The 17,977-nt window shown below is 40.8% G+C and overlaps 1 protein-coding gene across 10 annotated transcripts in view; it reads right to left on the bottom strand.

Moving 5' to 3' along the window:
• The window catches only part of KALRN (kalirin RhoGEF kinase), a 459,310-nt gene that overhangs the window by 253,625 nt on the left and 187,708 nt on the right, over nucleotides 1-17,977 (bottom strand). For all 10 annotated transcript variants that reach the window (XM_021400221.1, XM_021400222.1, XM_021400212.1 and 7 more), the window contains exon 5: nucleotides 15,396-15,908. In XM_021400221.1, coding sequence (XP_021255896.1) covers nucleotides 15,396-15,908 — 513 coding nt within the window. The remainder of the gene's footprint in view (nucleotides 1-15,395; nucleotides 15,909-17,977) is intronic.

The raw sequence follows: 17,977 nt of genomic DNA, 5'->3' as shown, positions 1-17,977 counted from the left end.
CACCCTGTACCAGGCAGTACTGATGTGAAGAATACAGCCCTCGTGCTGAGAAGGTTGCAAGTGAACTGAATGTAGCTATTAAGGAAATTGTTCATATCTGTTAGAAAATATCCCAAATCTATCTAACACTATAATACAACTGGAATTACGTATGTAGTTATGACTCCGCTTGCAGCAAATCCTTTTCTGCAGTTCTGAGCAATAAATCTAAAATTCAGATGTGTAAGGGCAGAACGATAACCACTATAACCATAACATCTGAAGAATACAGGATACACATCAAGAACAGGGTCCGAAGGGACATCCAGGTCCAGCCCAGTCACTGCTATTGGCAGATAACCACAGTATACAATTCCCTTCACAAAGGAATGAAGCTCCACCTGAAAAATGAACAAAGTACCACACCACAGCTCCTCCTGTAAGAAAGAGACCCAGAAACCTTCTGCCCCCATTACTGAACTCTTTGAATGCTCCCAACTCAACAACTTGAGAACAACTCAAGTCATGTTCCAAATTAGAAGAGCAAATTCAAGAGCACTCAGAAAAAAATACAAGCAGAGTTTAATAAACTCCAGTCAGTCTCACATGTAAAACAACAGGCATAAAAACATTCTCACACTATGCTTCCATATGCTGCTAACAAAGAAAAAAAAACCATGCTGCTAATCTTAAAAAATTAAAAATAAAAGTGTCTGTATTTGAGTAAAGGACAGATGATTAATTACATGCCACAAGAAAACCAAATAACATACTCCACTATAACTGTGCTTTTTGATCTTTTTCCAGTTTGTAAACATTGTAAAGTTTTTCAAGGCAAATGCTCAGCAAATCAATATCTGTGAGCAATAAATCCACTGTACTGAATACGATCTACTAAGAAATTTCATATCCATTGTCCGCAAGTGAGAAACTACTGGAGATTAGCCTGCATCAGTTATTAGAGAAACATCCATATATGAGTTCATGTGAATTTTGGATTTTCAAAATTACTCAGCCAGTGTAAAATTGACTAATCTACAACAGAAAGTGGAAAGTTCCATTCCAAGGCCATTTAAGGCTAAGCAAGTTCATTTTCATATGCTTCCACAATATAAACAAAATAATAATGCGCACAGAGAGCGGTAACTGCCAGAACCAGTCTTGAGGTTCGTGAAGTTTCCAACTACGGGGTCTATGCCTATATCATTAAGTGAATTAAAGCATTCACAACAATTCAATTAAAGATAAATCAAGTCATATTCCTTGTATCCTTTGCAATTGAATTTAACCGTTATTTGAACAAAAAAGAGTACCAAGCCACACATGTCTGGCACATACACAACCCATAACGACACAGAGGGGGATAGTCCTGTAAAGATTCACATCAGCCACTTTTGTAAAAGACAATTAATCAAAAACATTCCTTAGTGACTCCAAAGGAGGATCTTACAATTCAATCGGAACAGGCCATACCTAGGCCTCCTGTACATCTGGAAAAGGCTAAGAATCATGCAACGCGAGAGGAGACATTAGTCTTCCAGTTCAAAGAGTCAGCAGTGCAACAAACCATCACATTTACCTGGAAGACAGGTAAAGCTGAGATGAAATAGGACTCCTGACCCATGGGCAGGGTTTGGAGAGGTGCAGGCGAAGCTGGTTAGGGCCATTAGTGTCCAATAGTGATGCAAGGCTGGTGAGGAGAGGGGCCACTAGGAGAATGGGCTGTTCCTTAGCAGGACTGTGCTGGCCCAGAATAATTTTTGGAGAATTTCTGATGAAACTCTCAATGAAAGCTACTTCAAGAAACAAAAAAATTCCCCATCTACTATAATCTCTATTAAAAAAAATATATAGTCTTGATTAAATCAAAATGTCTGTAGGTTTAAAATAGCACTCAGCATACATCTAAGTACTTTGCTGAATCAGGGCCTAAATGCAAAGTTGTGTTTGCCTCTTGTTTACAGGCAGTGAAGGACAAGCCAATATTTCCAGCAGATCTTTCTCTTTCATGTGTGTTCGGCATGGTGACAGCCAGGGCAAACTGGTGTATTGCCAATGGAGCCAATTTCCACCAGCTTAAGGTTCAGACCTACAGCTGTATTTGTATAACCTCAACACAGCATGAACACAGTTTTTCCATTATAAGTGTCTGTGTATGTGATTCATAGAGTACAGTAAGCTTAAGCTACAGCACATTGAATTATTCCAGACAATAGGCACAACTGTCATCCCACTAGAAAATTAGCGAGATATGTGACGTGACAAGTGGCATTGTACTAATGGCAGAGCACCATTTCTAACACAGTCACGCTGAATTTTCCTACCAAATACCAGAGTAAGAGATACGTGTTTTTCTCCTGACAGATACCAAGCCATAGTCGTGCACATAGTAAGGCATGAGATTCCTATAATGCTGACTAGAGAAGCAATAATTTTACTGTTAAAGATGGGAGAAAATTACAGATACTGAATATGTAAATATGACTAATCTGGGTGCATATCACGCATCCATATGTTTGCTTCACTTTTTTGAACTATTGTGCCTTTCCACCACATTTAGAGGCACCAAGCACTCAGGCATTCTTGGAAAGAATTTTCTGTTCCAGAATGGAAATTGCCTTTCCCAGGCATACATCATCTGCAGAAAATGGCTTGCTACCTAGGTGCAAAGTAATGCACTGGCTGGATAGGAAATGTAATACCAAAAGAGAAAAATAAACAGCACTTGGATGAACAGAAAAAAACAGGACAAATTACAAAGAGATCAGAGTGGGTCCCCCAGATGAGGAAATCTTCCTCTCAGTGTTCTGCACCTGGGAAATCCTTAATAAACACAACTCAGCTGAAAAAGCTGTATGAGTTGAGTGGCTTTATAGGCTATGGTTCTATTTCCTGCATCATGTGTGACATTCCTGCGACTCCAAATAGCTGCACTACAAATAAAACAGCCAGACAGAAGTTTACGGCTTTGCATCGGAAGCATGGCATTTCCCTTACAGAAGTACCCATGTCTAAAGCCTAGAGATACAGCTGTGGGGTACTCGTATGTTTAACTCTCAGCAACTCATGAAACGCTGGGGACAGAGCTGGCACTTCTGTGCAGGGTGTAGGGGTTTCTAACAGCCGTGCTTGCCTGTGCCCATGTGTGACTTTGCAGCAGGGTGGGAGGAGGAGGCCATGAGATGTCCCCAGATGGGAAAACCACCACACAGCAGAGCCCAACCATCACATCAAAATGTCTGTCAGCTGGAGAGACACCTGGATACAGCATCTGGGGAAGAAAATGGCAGCTGCTGATGGCTGTAGACACTCTCTGTAGGGAGTCTCCATGGCACAGGAGACAGGGACACACCTGAGGGACCACCGGTGACCCGTGCTGGAGCAGGAACACAGCAGGAAAATGCTAAGAACCAAAGCATAGCTGTAACAGTGGCAGAAAGAAACTTGTGCAGACATAGCTGCCTGCCACATCACCACAAGTATTTTGATGATGTATTATAAAACACAACAAACAGGCTGCCCAGGGAGGTGGTGGGGTCACTGTCCCTGGAAGTGTTCAAGAATCGTGGAGATGTAGTACTGACATGGTTAGTGGGCATGGTGGGGGTGGGTTAGGAGTTCAGCTAGATGATCTTAAGTGGTTCTTTCCAACATTAATGATTCTAAAAACAGGGGAAATTGAGACTGTTTATTTGTGTTCTACTTTGGCCTATTGACACTATTACTGAGATCAAACATTTGTGTTGATTACCAATAAGGTAAACAAAATTTCTCAAGTTGAGACTGTTTCGCTTGCAACATCTTTTCAGTCATCAATTTCATCTCATCATCCAGCATTGGGATGCCAAGTGATACGGAGTGGCCTTGCAATACAAAAAAGACATTTCTGAATTTGTTTCCATAATGTGTATGTTTACAAGAAGAAAATCCAGAGCAACCTGGTTTAAAATGACGCTGGTGCAACTGGAAACTATCCACAGACCGTGGTCCTGATTTCACCCCTTCAGTCATCACCAACTCCTGAGGATGCAGCTTCTTGACTACACACCCACCACCATATGTTCCCTACAAATAGATACGGTGGCTAATGTAAGATATACTTTCAAGACCCCAAGTTCTGCCAAGCACGGGCTATTTAAAGCATTTTATCCAGGCCAGAAAGACATTCATTTAAGAATAATCCCATATGTACATCTAAAAGATGCTGCACAATAGTCTGTTAACCTCATGCACAGTGTAATTGCAATATTTCCTGACAGCTAGGCTCTTAGCACCTAACCTTGCGGTTCAAAGCAGTAAATAAAAAAGCTGCTTTCTTTTTTTTGTCTGATATATGTTGGCTTCTTTCTTCTCCTTTTCTGTATGCATGGGCTTCCTTGCCCTTTAGAGCATTAGGGTTTTCTTGCCTTCATTAGTTAAAAAAGAATTTCTTGGTTATAATATACTATATTCATACTTAAAAATGAGTTTTAAGTCCGCATTCAGATGCCAAAACTCTTACTCTTGCCATACTGATGGGGGAGCATTCCTGTGCCTCCCAGTGGTGCCAAGTTAGAGAAGCTGAAACAGCCTCAAAATGCTCTATATCAAAATTGGCAACAGAAATTAAAGAGGAAATTTGTGCAAATGCAAAAAAAAATTCTATCGGAACATACTGCCTCCAATTATTTTTGGATCCATTCTAATGTTCATGGAGGAAGCAAGAGGAATAGCAACTGCATATCCAATGTCAGCAGCAGGAAACTACAAATAGTACAGCACACCATGTTCCAGTTCCAGCAGCGGCGGCTTCAGAGCTGTTTCCTTACAGTGAGGCACGGATGCACAGTGAGGCAATTGCTGCCAGAGTTAGGAAACAAAGCAGGAACTACGCCATCACTCGGCTAATGTTCTGCTCTCTTGTTCTGAAAGGTCACAGTCGTGCAGGATGATCCACTGCAAGCTGGATAGTAAGTGCTATAGACTGCTATAACTGTGTTATAGGGCGCACTTAGCATGAAGGAAATGTGCAGGCCTTCCTCATCCCTAGCTGTACAGTGGAGACGATGAGTTGTTATTGTTTTTACATTCTCATCAAAAAGATCGTGTTCATTTCCAAGTGCTGTGAAGGCAGCATATTTAGCTGCCAGCAAAAAAATAATAATAACACAGATTTCATGGCACAGGGCAGGATGACTTAACACAAAAAGATGAAATGCACTGAAATATCTGTTTCACATATCAGATCAGCACTCCCAGCACTCCTGTGTGACCAGAGGGAAGGCAGTTAACACCTGTGGTTTGTAATTCCCTATTTTTTGCTTTGAACCTTGCATTCTTTGTACTTGCATTGTGCTGCTCCAAAGCTGATCCACCTCAACAGCCACCAGACTCTGGCAGATGATTGCCCTTCTTAATGGGCAGCTGTCCTTATCTAAAAAATCAGTGCCACAAATGCCTTCAGAACATTATTATGCGCTTTGCTTGTGGAGGCTGAACTTGATCCAGTCATGGAAGTGTTATGGAAGGAAGGCTGTATCCTCTGATCTGCCAAACCAGCTATGGACTCACAGCAGCAGAAGCAGAAATATCCATGTCAGGCTCCAAAAGGAGCCCTGTCCTTTCCTCCACAAGGACGGAAATGATGGTTGCAACATTCACCCTTAGAACAACTTCCACTGGGAAGACTGCTGATGAATACATATCTAATTACCTCTACCGCTCTGCTCAGCAGGCAAGGCAATCCCACACCTCCTCAAACCAGATGGCAAAAACGGGTTGGTAGCTGCTTTCAGTTGTGGAGCTGCACAAAGCAGTTGGCGTGGACTTGTGAATTCGTTCTGTTGTTATTAGCTTTGTCCCCAGACTTTCTGCTCGTGGATGGAAGGGCAGAAAAGCAAATGTTCATAGTGGAATTGGTACACAGAGGAAGACCCCCTGTGTCCTTTCCTGATAAAAAAGGAAATAGCAGGATCGAAGCTTGACACTGTGAAAGGGCTGGAAGCTCCTTTGGAACATCGCTAATAAAGAAGACATTTTGATTTTACAATCCAATTAGCATAAATGAGCTCTGTTTGTGCTTTGAGGGAAGTTAAAAACTTCTATAATGATATCCTGATCTTGCAAAATCTGTTCTTTCCTACAGATACCAAGGACAGGATCTTATTAAGCGTGACCAGCAGTGGTCAAAGTAATGAACGGTTCCCACAGAGCCCCCCGTGATTACTTCCCACTCCAGCAACTCTTCGCTTTAGATTGGGGGCAACAAACTGAGGATGGCATAAGCAACCTGCCAGAAGTCTACTTTGTGTTAAGCAGAGCAGATGTCAGCTAGCTGCATCTTTAATTCAGAGCTATAGTCTGCAAAGATTGCAAGACCCAGCATGCAGGTTTCTGAACGGAGACATATAGGCTATGCAGGATTCATCTTTCTTTTATAAACGAAGGTCTTTGAAAATAATTTATCCTTAAGAGATATTTCCCCACAGTTCTCCAACAATTCCTTTGTGTCCATGACTTGGTGAGGGTGACTGCAGATTATATACAGTTTAGTTGCATCCTCAGAGCCTGCTAAAGGGGAAGGTGTCGATCGCACTCCGAAATCCCTATAGCACATGACAACTATGCTCACAGCATCGCAAGGGACTGTCAACACACACTCTGTGCACAACTACCCCTTGTTATTTTTCTGTTTCTTTAAAAAAAGTCTGAAACCAGGCAAGCCCGATGGTTTGGGGTATCCATGAGCCTAAGCCCTATTCTGATCTTCAGAAAAAAAAAAAACAATAGGAAAAAATATATTCAGAACATCATGCTGCTTATTCAGCTGCATCAGAGCACCTAATAATAGCTTATCCAAGACATAAAGCACTGATGCACTTCAAGATAGAGCAGGAGCAGTATTCAGCAGCAAAAATTCAATTATTTTAAAGTGCAAAAAAAACTAAAAAACCAGGAAGAATACATGATAGGGGACACGAATAAACACATTGAAAATTAACGATAAACTGCTGTCACAAGAGTTATGGCTGCATACTTTCAGTGCTCACCTGTTGTACTGGAGCCAACGTTTTTCTAAAATGTGTGATATAATTAAATAAAAGTGATTAGAGTTGGCATAGGTTAATTTTGGGGAACACAAAATTTTAAGAACGGATATACAGGCTCACCCTTTGATATGAATTTCCTGTGTTGGTCCTTTGTCCTTGATATTATTAGAAATATTTTACACAAAACATCGTAAATGAAGTAGCATATGCCCAGTACTATACTAAAGCAATTCCAAGCATGTGTGGATATATATCTGTATTCAGCAGGAGTGCTCCCATACCTTTACATCTGCAAGGGCATTTTTTCAACTGCAAAGCTGCATTTTTTTGCTGTAAACACCCAACACCGTAGCCAGACTCAGTATGTTTCTGTGCTAGGTTCAATAAAAATGTGCACTTAACTATTGCTTGTGCACCCAGCTCAGTCTCATGTTTGTACATCATCCATATAATTAATCTTTCAGCGCTTTAGTATTTGATATTGCAAGACAGTTTCTGTCAGTTCAACAATTTAAGGACCTATCTGCACTGATTTTCTGTGTGCAGCCTGATACTATCAATTCTGTCAGAGCAAATACTTCATGTTGAACATGGGACTTGTCCTCTCTGCTGTCATTTTCATTTCAGAGTGGGTTTAAATACAACGGATGGCACAGAAATAACAGGAATGATGGTAAATCCTCAACAATCTTCAATGCACATGGCAGATTATTTGGACTGAAAGTTGACTTCCCATCCCCACACCGACATCCTAAGCCTGACTGTATGAAAGGCAAGAACCCTCAAACAATAAGAATCTCTACTAAAAATGGTACCATATGCCAGGGAAAACTTCAGATTATAAAATAAAGGTGCTTCTTTTTAAGCTAGCAGTACAAGTAAGTAGACACCAGATACAGAAACAAGGTTTTGGGAGACAACAGACACTATGTGCTCTGTGCAAGAGTCCATACGTATGAGAAAACGTAGAGAAAAAGAAGATAAGCAATTTAAAATACGTTAAGTTACTACTAAATGTTGCGATTAAGCAATGTCTGTTCATATAGATAACTATTCCTTTTCAGATCCATAAATACTGAAATCTGTTAATTTCTTCTAAAGCTTAAAAATAAAAACTGTTGTGTCAAGAACATGTTCAAAAGCTGTTTTTCTGACATGAGGAGTATTACAAGCCCAGGCAAATCAGGGTGCCCATAGTGTTGCAAATGTGCACTTACATAACTGAAATATTGCAGAGGGCACCAGCACAGACAGCTGGAAGTAGGGTCCCATTTCTGAAAGTGGGGGGGAAAGCTGCTAATCCAGACATCAGCAAGGCTGGTACCCGAGACAGCAGCTAGAAAAGGTGGCTACACAGATGCCAGAGTAGAACGGGTCTTCCGTTAATTCCAATGGAAGATAAGACTCCCTGTGTTTTACATGACTGGGCCTCTGCTTCCTTAGCAGACACCACAAGGAGACTTCAAAATACTATCAGGTCAGGGGATGCAAATAAAACTAGTCTGAAAGTGAGTGGCTTCACCTGACAAACAGGGAAGAAACTGCTTTGGGCTGAGAGGGCTGAGTATCAACAACAAATCAAACCCTTGTCATCTCTGAGAACTCTTTTTCTGGGGCTTATAGTTAAGGGATTTCATCTGTGCTTAGCTTGATCACTCTTCTAACAAGGCTCTCTGCAAGCACACGCATCTTTACAGACACAGACCCCAGGTCTGTGCCTCTCTGAGGCAGCATCCGTACCCCAGGCCACTATCCTTTGTCTGTACAGGCATTCAGGATGGGCTAAGAATGAAAGTAGCATGCTCCAGTGAGCCTCACATAGACTCAGTCAAGTGTTTCTGCAGAAGACACTAAGCTTATCGACTCCTTTTATTAAGGAAGTCTTAGGGAGCTTACCTCAGGTCTAACAACACCCCCCGTGTTCAAAATCTCCTGGAAAGCTCCTTACTGTGATGCTCACTTACTGCGCTGTTGTGATATCCATGGTGTAAGTACTTAGATGGAAAATCCAGGGCACACTGAGTTCTGTACGCCAGCGCGGTGTTCATGTAACTTCAATGAAATCTAAATCCTACACAAAAAATCCATGTCTAATCCACACTTATTATACCAGCATGATTATTACTGTTAACAGTTAAATACTGTTCATTCAATAACAAATCCTTTCCCAGTGAAACAGCACAGGGGCATATATATTTCTCCTTGGTGTGAAACGCTAAGGACACGCTCTTGTTATTACCCTGATTCTGATTTTTTCCCCTCCTAATACGCCTTCTCCTCAGCCCTAATTAACCACCTCCCAGAACTCACTTTGCAGTAATTTCACATGGCAGCTCCCTCCATCAGCTTCTCAGTACTTTCCTCACTGGTTTCCCACTCTTGCTCCCCAGGACACATCTCCTCTCCAGTAATTTCTAAACCACCATTTCACACAAAATCTTTGAGGTAATTGTGTATACGGCACACAGAAGAGATCAAAGAAAGCAAGGGCTTCCAGCAGTGAAATGAGAGGTGAAATGGTCCTTCACTAAGTGGATTTTATGTCAGTTCAAGTAGACTGTCCCAGGTGCTGTGCCTTTTTGCATTACACAAATCCGTAAGGGTTAATGTGACATGGTATAAATATGAAAGTTCTATCATCTACTCATGGATCAGTTCGGAGTGTTTTGACACTGCTCAAGAAGGAAAAGAAGAGATGAAAGGCTACGAGGAGGGAGGTGAAAATGTTGCTGATCTTTCTAATCTTTCTAATGCTGCTCTTCCATAAAGTCAGCTAAGACACATTTCTTAGAAATACTTCCCCAAACGGCATCACTTGACTAAAGGAGCAGTTACAATTCCTCTGCTTAATGGACTGTAATAAAATAAACTGCATCCCATTAGCTAGAAGGATCATATCATCAGATTTGTAATGCATTTTATTACACAACATGCAGCATCAGAATTTTAGAGAGCAGTATAAAGGGAAGTAATGTATGAAATGGTTAATGTGGATATGTATCATGCAGTCACAAATACACTCCTCTCAAACAGCAAAATATCCATGTTGCTTTCTTACTACCGCCTTTCTTTACCTAATCCAATGGGTAGTTTCCACATTTTGCATTCTGTTTTCCATCAAAATTATCCTGCATCTTTCTAGACAAGCAGCTTATTCAGCTTTTATTCTTTCTGAGAAACATAAACTTTTAGTAGATGCAATAGTCCAATAATGGTGTAAGCATGGTTCAAACACTCAGATCAGATACTTATTGGATAGTCTCTCTCATTGACTTTACCATGGAGCCAGAGGTTCTCTGTATTCTTCTAGACTAAGTCTGTGTGGTGTTGAGTTTGATTCTAAACCAGGAACATTTTATCTGGTGCTTCAGATTAACTGCAAATGAATATCCTGCTAAGTGGTGTTTCCTCCTTTAGGAACCAAATGCCCCATTATTTATTTGACTACATGGAGACTGAATCTAATAGAGACAATCTGGTAGAGCAGCTCGTTAGTTCCCTTATTTAAGTAGATCAGTCAGAGGGAAAGCCTTGAAGCAGCACTGCATGTGAGGAAGGAGAGATGCAGCCCCATGGTGCCATGGTCTCACTGCCCACATCTGCATGGCGATGGGACGCAGAAGAGTTGGTATCCCTATTGTTTCACCTTATACCTCCCTCATCCTTTTTGCTTAGTCCTCTCCCCTCTCCAAATTGTCTTTTACCACAAGAAACTCACAATTTTATCACATTCTGATCACTCTGATGCTCACTAAAAAACTTTCCGTCCTCCCAGATTAGTCACAAATTCTGCGAGATGGAGGCAAGAGCCGTGGTGCAACAGGCAGGGCTGTGCTTTTCAAAGGAAGATTTAGTATGGATGAGGCAGAAGGTTTTGAGTGCAAGCCTGCTGCTTTGCTGCCCACTGAAGACTTGATGTGGCCAGTGGTTTGCCACTAGACTTTCCACAAAGCTGGTCCTATCCAAACAAAATGTTTCTCCCACCACAAGCTTCCAATGAAACTCACCCGTTGCATTTTCCACCTACCACTGCCATTTTTTGGAGTTTGTGTTGTGGATTCTGCGGGAAGGCAGAAGGGAGAAGGGGAGATGGGGTACACATGACCATGTTGGTTCTCCTCTGGCTCTCATAAGAGGTTGACCCTAATCAGAAAGAACAGCCTGCACTTTCTTTGCTTTAGTGTTAGAGGTTTGCCATAGAGATCCTTGGTTCAGTCCAGCTGATGACAATATTGTATACATTTAATGTGGACAACACTGATTACATCATGATAACTGCTTTTCATTCACATACATGCAGGGGCAGTAAAATTGATATGGAACAAACCCAAAACAATGGGGAAATTCCTACAAAAGTCAATTTGGGTGCCAGTTACAAATGATTTCCAGAAGGGCCGCAAAGTGCAGAATGTAGGGATAATTTTTTGTCTTTTTTTGGTATTTATTCAAGCACAAAACATGTGGACTCTTGCCTGAATTGTTCTCCCTGTCCAAATTTCAACCAACCAATTAACATTTCTTGGATAGTTGCAATAGTTGGATTTACGTTCATTGTGGGTTTTTTGTTTTATACAGTAATCAGTTTGGACTGGACTACATTTATTCATGTTACTGATTGCTAAAATATTTTCCTTGTTACCCAGTAAAAACACAGTGAAGGATCAGTTCTAGTTTCAAAATTATGTACATATATATGTATGTACGTATATTAGTTGGTGAGGAATGAATTTGTTAAGCAGTGAGGGTCAGGGCTGCACTCGCAGCTGAAATGTGTTATTTATCAGCAGATCTTTGCAGTCAGCACTGCACAGCATGTGAACTTCCTCGCACCACTCTGCCAAAGCTCCCCATGGCTGACCTGCCTGCTGGCTTGAGCTTCAGGGAGCTCCCAGCCTCCAGCTGGTGATTCCATCTTTGTGCTGCCTGTGCCTGAGGCAGAACTCAGCTTTGCCTTTCCTTCTGCCCCAGCACAGGATAAGAAAATACCAAAGGTCTGTCTCTCTCCCACAGGTACAAGTGGGAGAAGCCCAGAGTGTGACTGCTGCTGCCCCCTCCTTTTATTTACCAACAGACTTTCTGTAAGCTGTAATACCTGTAGTTTGAATAATCCATTTGTCCAGCCACTGACTGTCATTTATAAAAGTTCCTACAGAGAGGCTCTATAGAGAAAAAAAGTGAACTGATTTGCTTTGAACATTGTGGTTTGAAAATGAGCCTACATGAATATGCTGTGTGTTTTTCCATCTTGTGTCCACCCTCCCTCCTTTTTTTTTCCATCTTATTTTTAATAATTTTTCAGGCAATGAGGACAGCTGAAATTTTTAAAACCAGAGGTGTCCAGAAAATGGAAAGTCCTTGTCCATTTTCACCTTATCAGGACTGGTTTCCTAAAATATCACCCAATGAGTATACAGGATATTTTAAAAGGCCCTAAAACCTTATTTATATTCAGAATATTATGTTGGAGTTTGAGCTTTTATGGAGTATTAGAGTTGTCATTTGATTAGCACTAAATGACATTTCCAGGCTGCGGGGTGAGAGCTGTGCCTCTCCCCAGGAGACGAAGACCATCCTGGCTCCGCAACCGCACTGAACAGTAGAGGGTAGAGTTCAAGCGAGCAAATGGAGGTACCAGGAAACTTTAAAATTCAATACAGACAGACTGTGGTGGATATTTATACAGTGGAGGCAGCTCTCAGTCTGGATTTTGCTCTGAACTTTTTATGAGACTTGTACTTTCCAGTCTCAGATGGTCAGACTACTTCAAAGAGATCTGCAAAAGGAGAACAAGCACATTAATATTTTACCTACATGCCAGTCTACCTATGTGAAATGCAAAGTAAAAGGATCTGCAGCCTTCTCTGCAAGAACATTAGGGAGAATTTCACAAACTGAAAAGATTAAAAATACTGATTTGAGAGTATAAAGCAACAGCAGAAGTAGATGAGGAAAGACAAAGAGATCTGTTAAGAAAGGCCAGAGTAAGACTGTGTTTAGTTATGAGAGGGAGGTGAATAAGAGTTATCTAGAAGATCAAAATGCCAGTTTTGTCAATTGGAAATTGCTTGAGACAGCCAGTATGAAAAAGGCAGGAATCATGTTCTCACTGCTTCTGTCCTCACCTCTGAAGTTCCACCTACCTGCTGACTTGCCTAAACCTTACACTTAACCTCACAATAACACACGCAAAGAACCCAGCTGTCACACTGCTCAGGCTTGTATCACACCACCCATTTGCCCTTGTTCAGGAGACAGAAAGGAAAAAGTATTTTGGAAACTTCGACAATATAGAGTGGTGTTGGGCAGCAAGAACTTCATGCAAACTGATTCTATCTGAGAGCTTTCAGTTGAGAAGGTTAATAATATTAGTAAGTAATCATCATTAGTAAAAATAAAAATTTCTGTTAGCAAGCACTCATCATCTGAAAAATACCAAAGAAATTGAAAATCCAAGCTGACCGAACTGCAGCCACCACTGGGAAGGACAGTAGAGTTGTGAGCAATCTGCTTACAGCAAGTCACTCACAAGGAAAAGGGAGAGGAAAAAGAAATTGTAGGATTTTGAAGAAAAACAGCTCTTACGCATTCTTGAGTGGTACTACAGTGACTCTGATTTTAGAGAGACTCATCCGAATTCAATGTTTTCCCAGTAGGAGGATTGATTACACAATGATGGAGCCTTTTCAGCCATAGTATCCCTTAGAGATATTTAGTACATGCTTCGAAAACCTGTGCCTTTCTCTGCACTACTGAGGATTGTATTTGCTTCCACAGTGTGCTTATCCCTGACATCTAAAAATGATATTAATTTACAATTAATATTAATATAAATTGATTAAACAGATCATTCCCTATGGAATGCCCTGTCGGATGATATTTGCATTTCTTTTGCTGTCCCTCCTGGGCCCAGACAGACACAACAGTGAAACAGCTGTCTCATACGCTAAGTGAAGACGCAGAGTTTGGGGCTTGTGATGGATGTACAGACTAGATAAACATGAGTCTAAGAGCTCAATACCTTCTACTAAGAATACGCTAGTTCTATGGCCTAGAATTTCAAATGTGCCGTGAGGACTTCTCCCAAACCACCTAATGAGATGCCAAGTACCTCTGTGTTAAGAAGGAGAGACTGCCAACATTCCAGCATGACATAGTTTTCTAAAATAAATTCACTGAAATTGGTGCCTGCAAATGCTTCCAGTGGCAAGCAGCAGATGAACTGTAGTAGTAAGAAGACTGCTTTATTGTGCATTGCTGAAATTTGAAGGGGTTGTTGCATATGAAACCTTGTGAGGGAACTCTGTTTTTCCTCCAGTCATTCCAACAAATGTGACAAACTTCTATGCTTTGCTTGTAGGGAACTTCCCCATCTGCTACAGGTTCCCAAATAAGTATCTTCTAAGGAGAGAGGGGATGGGGAGGTAGCTGCAGCAATACTGCACCCTTGTTGAACTACAGCTTCCTAAAGCCATGTTACCCACCAGTGCTTCTGCTGCTCTACATTCTTTGGTATTCTGTATTTCATTTTGCAATCATCTATGTGCTTTCCAGGCTGATACAGCACATTACAAATATCTGAGAATTACGAAGTCGCATTGCAATCTCTATGGAATAATTTAATGTTAAATAGTTTTCAAATAAGGTCTTACGTTGGTGACCAGTAATCTTGCCCACTGATTCAGTGTCAGGTATGAACTGAAATGCCATCCTTATGTGCTGTTTAATGCAAAACAGCCAGAGTGAGTTTTGCACCCTGCCATCATTTCAGAATGCTTTCTCTTGGTCTGTTTATATGTTCAACACAAACACATTCTCACATCTCCTGCTGCAGGAACTAAGGGGCCATGTCCTTGGTACTCAGTTCCACTGCTAAAGATTTTACCAGTTGCAAATCCCGAAGTGACTTCCTAGGAAAGGGAAACTAAACATGCAGTTTGGGATAACAATTAGGAGGATTTAAACAACAAATTTCCTACAGGCTCACAAGAAGTGCAAACAATAATCATAATGAATCAAACCTTAAAATCATTCTTCATTAGCTGCTGTGACATATAGATAAATATATTCATAAGTTTAGTAACAGAAACTTAAAAAATACTGATTCTCATGCTAACGTGTATTAAATTACCCACTGTGACACAAAAAAAAAAGCAGATTAACTTTCATCAGAAGTGACATAGGCAGGTTATTTGTGGATGTCATTATGCCTGCTACATCCAACAATTAGTTCAGTCAATTTGGTTTACGAGTCTTATGAAGTACATCTGCTGGCAACGTGAGATTTACACCTGTGATCAATACCTCATGCGGCTAATTACAGAAAAAAATGGTCACAGTGCTGTTGTGATAGTAGAGGTAAAAGTAAGAAGGAAACAGAATATTCCCTACCTTCTCAGCATCTTGCTCAAAAAGCCGGAGTTGAAAGCATTGGTCTAGTTTCAACTTGCGGACATGCCACATCTGATGCAAGTGTTGCCGGGTAGAATGCAGCTTGTCTAAAAGGCTGGTGATCTTTGGCACAAGACTTTGAAAATCCGCACTTCCAGGAATGCAGTTCCTACCGGAAAAACCATCACTGCACCTTATGCACTGTAATAACCTCTGACCCTCACGGTCCAGTTCTTCCACAGGAGCTTTAATCACTTTTTTCTTAAGCTGTGTGTGCTCATCAATCAGCCTCCTGGAGCCCTCAACGTCCACTGGAAACTCCTTCCTTGCCAACATTTCCTGGAGGTCCTCCAGCCTTGATAATAAATGGATGGCACTGTTGAAAAACTCTTCCAAGGAGACACGCAGCTCTATCCATTCATCGTGGTTGTAATCCAAGGATCCTTCAAACTCATCTGTCAGTTGGGATGGATCTACAAGTTTTGCCAGGCCTTCAACGGACACCATACTTGTCTAAGGAAGAGAAAATGACAGCGTTTGAATTAATGACTCTGACCAGAAATAATGGGATAATCCATAAATAGCACGAGAGGATTATTTTCCTCATCAATACATAATTGCAACAACATCAACAAAGATGCTGAGGACTATGGTTAACTTTAGAGAATTAACAGATTGAAAATGTTTCTATTAATGACACTGATTGTTTTTATTTATTCAAAGACGTTATTTACTGGAATAATGTCTGTCTTTTTAAATCAGTCTGTGTCAAAAATATATCACGAGAATACTTCTGTCATTGATTATTTTAACTCACTTGAATACGGCTGACTTCTTGCCATCTCTGTTGAATATGTGATCATTTATGAAATAGGTGTTACAGGAATTCTGTGACTTAAATCACATTCAAGCTAGTGTCTGTACTGCAGCAAACATTTTAGGCACTTAAACTACAGCAGGTATTGTGAACTGCCAAAACACACGGTATGCTGGTTTTTTTTCTCTTCCAGATTGTTCCAGTTTGCTTTTGCCACAGGCAGAGCTCTTTCACATTAGTAATTTCTAATTCAATTAAGCCAAAATCAATGCAAAAGTGAAATGTCACTGAAGTATTAACAATTAGAATTTATTGCTAATAGAAAGAACGGCTCATGAATCCATGAATCATACACAATCAATGAGAGATGGTTTTAATTTATTTAGACTCAGTAATCAGAGGTACAGAAATGCACTGGGTGCCTGGAAAACAGCTTTCAGTTTAAGGACCCAACAACATATGGCTGTTCCCATTTTTTAGACAAATTAATTTTTTTTTTCTGAAGTATGAGCATAGAGTTTCAAATGTTACTACAGATATTCTGTGCTGTCATTTAACACCCAAGTTGGTGGCCCTTAAAGAATTGCAGTATTCACCAGTGGCTGCCCATCTATTCCCACAAAATCAGGCCTCTAAGGAATGTCAGAGTTTGTGCTCTTCAGAGGCAGATGCACCCAGTAATCACAGAAATCTTGTAAATGTCATCTACAAAGACAAATACTTAACTTCTGTCCATTATCCTGAACTATGTCCAAAATAACAGTCTTCCCACTGGTTTTAAGTTAATAATAGGCTTTTCTTCCAATTTTTATCCATCTGAAAATATCAGGCATTCTGCAATGTATTAAGATGGGAATTCTACTGAATATGTGCTCAGTAGAAAGAGTATTTTAAAGTGCTTCTTCAGTGTCCTTCGGTTCGGTGAAGAGGGAAGTGCCAAACTATGGGAATATAAGTGTGCAGCTTCAGAGGGATCTCAAAATTCAAAACCTCCAGACACTAACCCCTTGAAAAGAATTAAACTTAGATTTTAACTGCCTGACAAGAAAAGTATTCTCTTTGCGGCCACACCTGGGCATTCCCCCTGCAGTTCTTCAAGCTAATGCAAGCATTGCTCTTATCACGCTGAGAATTCGGCATGACAATACAGCAGAAAGGCTTTTCATTAGGAGACTTCTGTAGCAAATTTCTTCACTCAGATTTGTTTCTCCAAGGAGATTCTCATGCAAACAACCTGAGTTACGCAGGTATGCACAAGACAAAGTAAAAGTAACTCAGGCGTTGCCCACTTTTCTTTTAAAATTCACTTTAAAGAGCACTACCCACTATTTAAGCCCTTTTGGAAGGAGAAATAAAAAAATCTTGAAAGCACCGCTGGATTAATGCTAACCAAGCTGCCAGACCCATTCCTCAAAATGGCAGGATGTTCTGGAATCCACGTAGGTTAACAAAACCTTTTCCTTTTTTAATTTTTTCCTGAGTGTGATGAACTGCAGGGCATGTTTCTCTCTCCAGACTGTAGCACAAAATCGTTCTGCCAGAGGTTCCCAACACAATATCCAGATCATTAGCCTCCACCAAGGGCCATACTCTGTCCTGGCACAGGCATAATGCTTCCATTAAGCTCAGAAGTAGAATTTGGCTATAAAACAGACACTGGCAACTGTTTAGTTTGTAGATGGGGTGATTCAACAGAGGCTTCTATTGCCTTCCACTGCACCCTCTTCCTGCTGAGTATCTAGTGCTTGGTCAGAGCTGTGGGAAA

This window comes from Numida meleagris, chromosome 5 (genome assembly GCF_002078875.1).
Source record: "Numida meleagris isolate 19003 breed g44 Domestic line chromosome 5, NumMel1.0, whole genome shotgun sequence".
Lineage (NCBI taxonomy): Eukaryota > Metazoa > Chordata > Aves > Galliformes > Numididae > Numida > Numida meleagris.
Note: the sequence above shows the minus strand (reverse complement) of the source record. Positions and strands in the feature narration are given on the sequence as shown.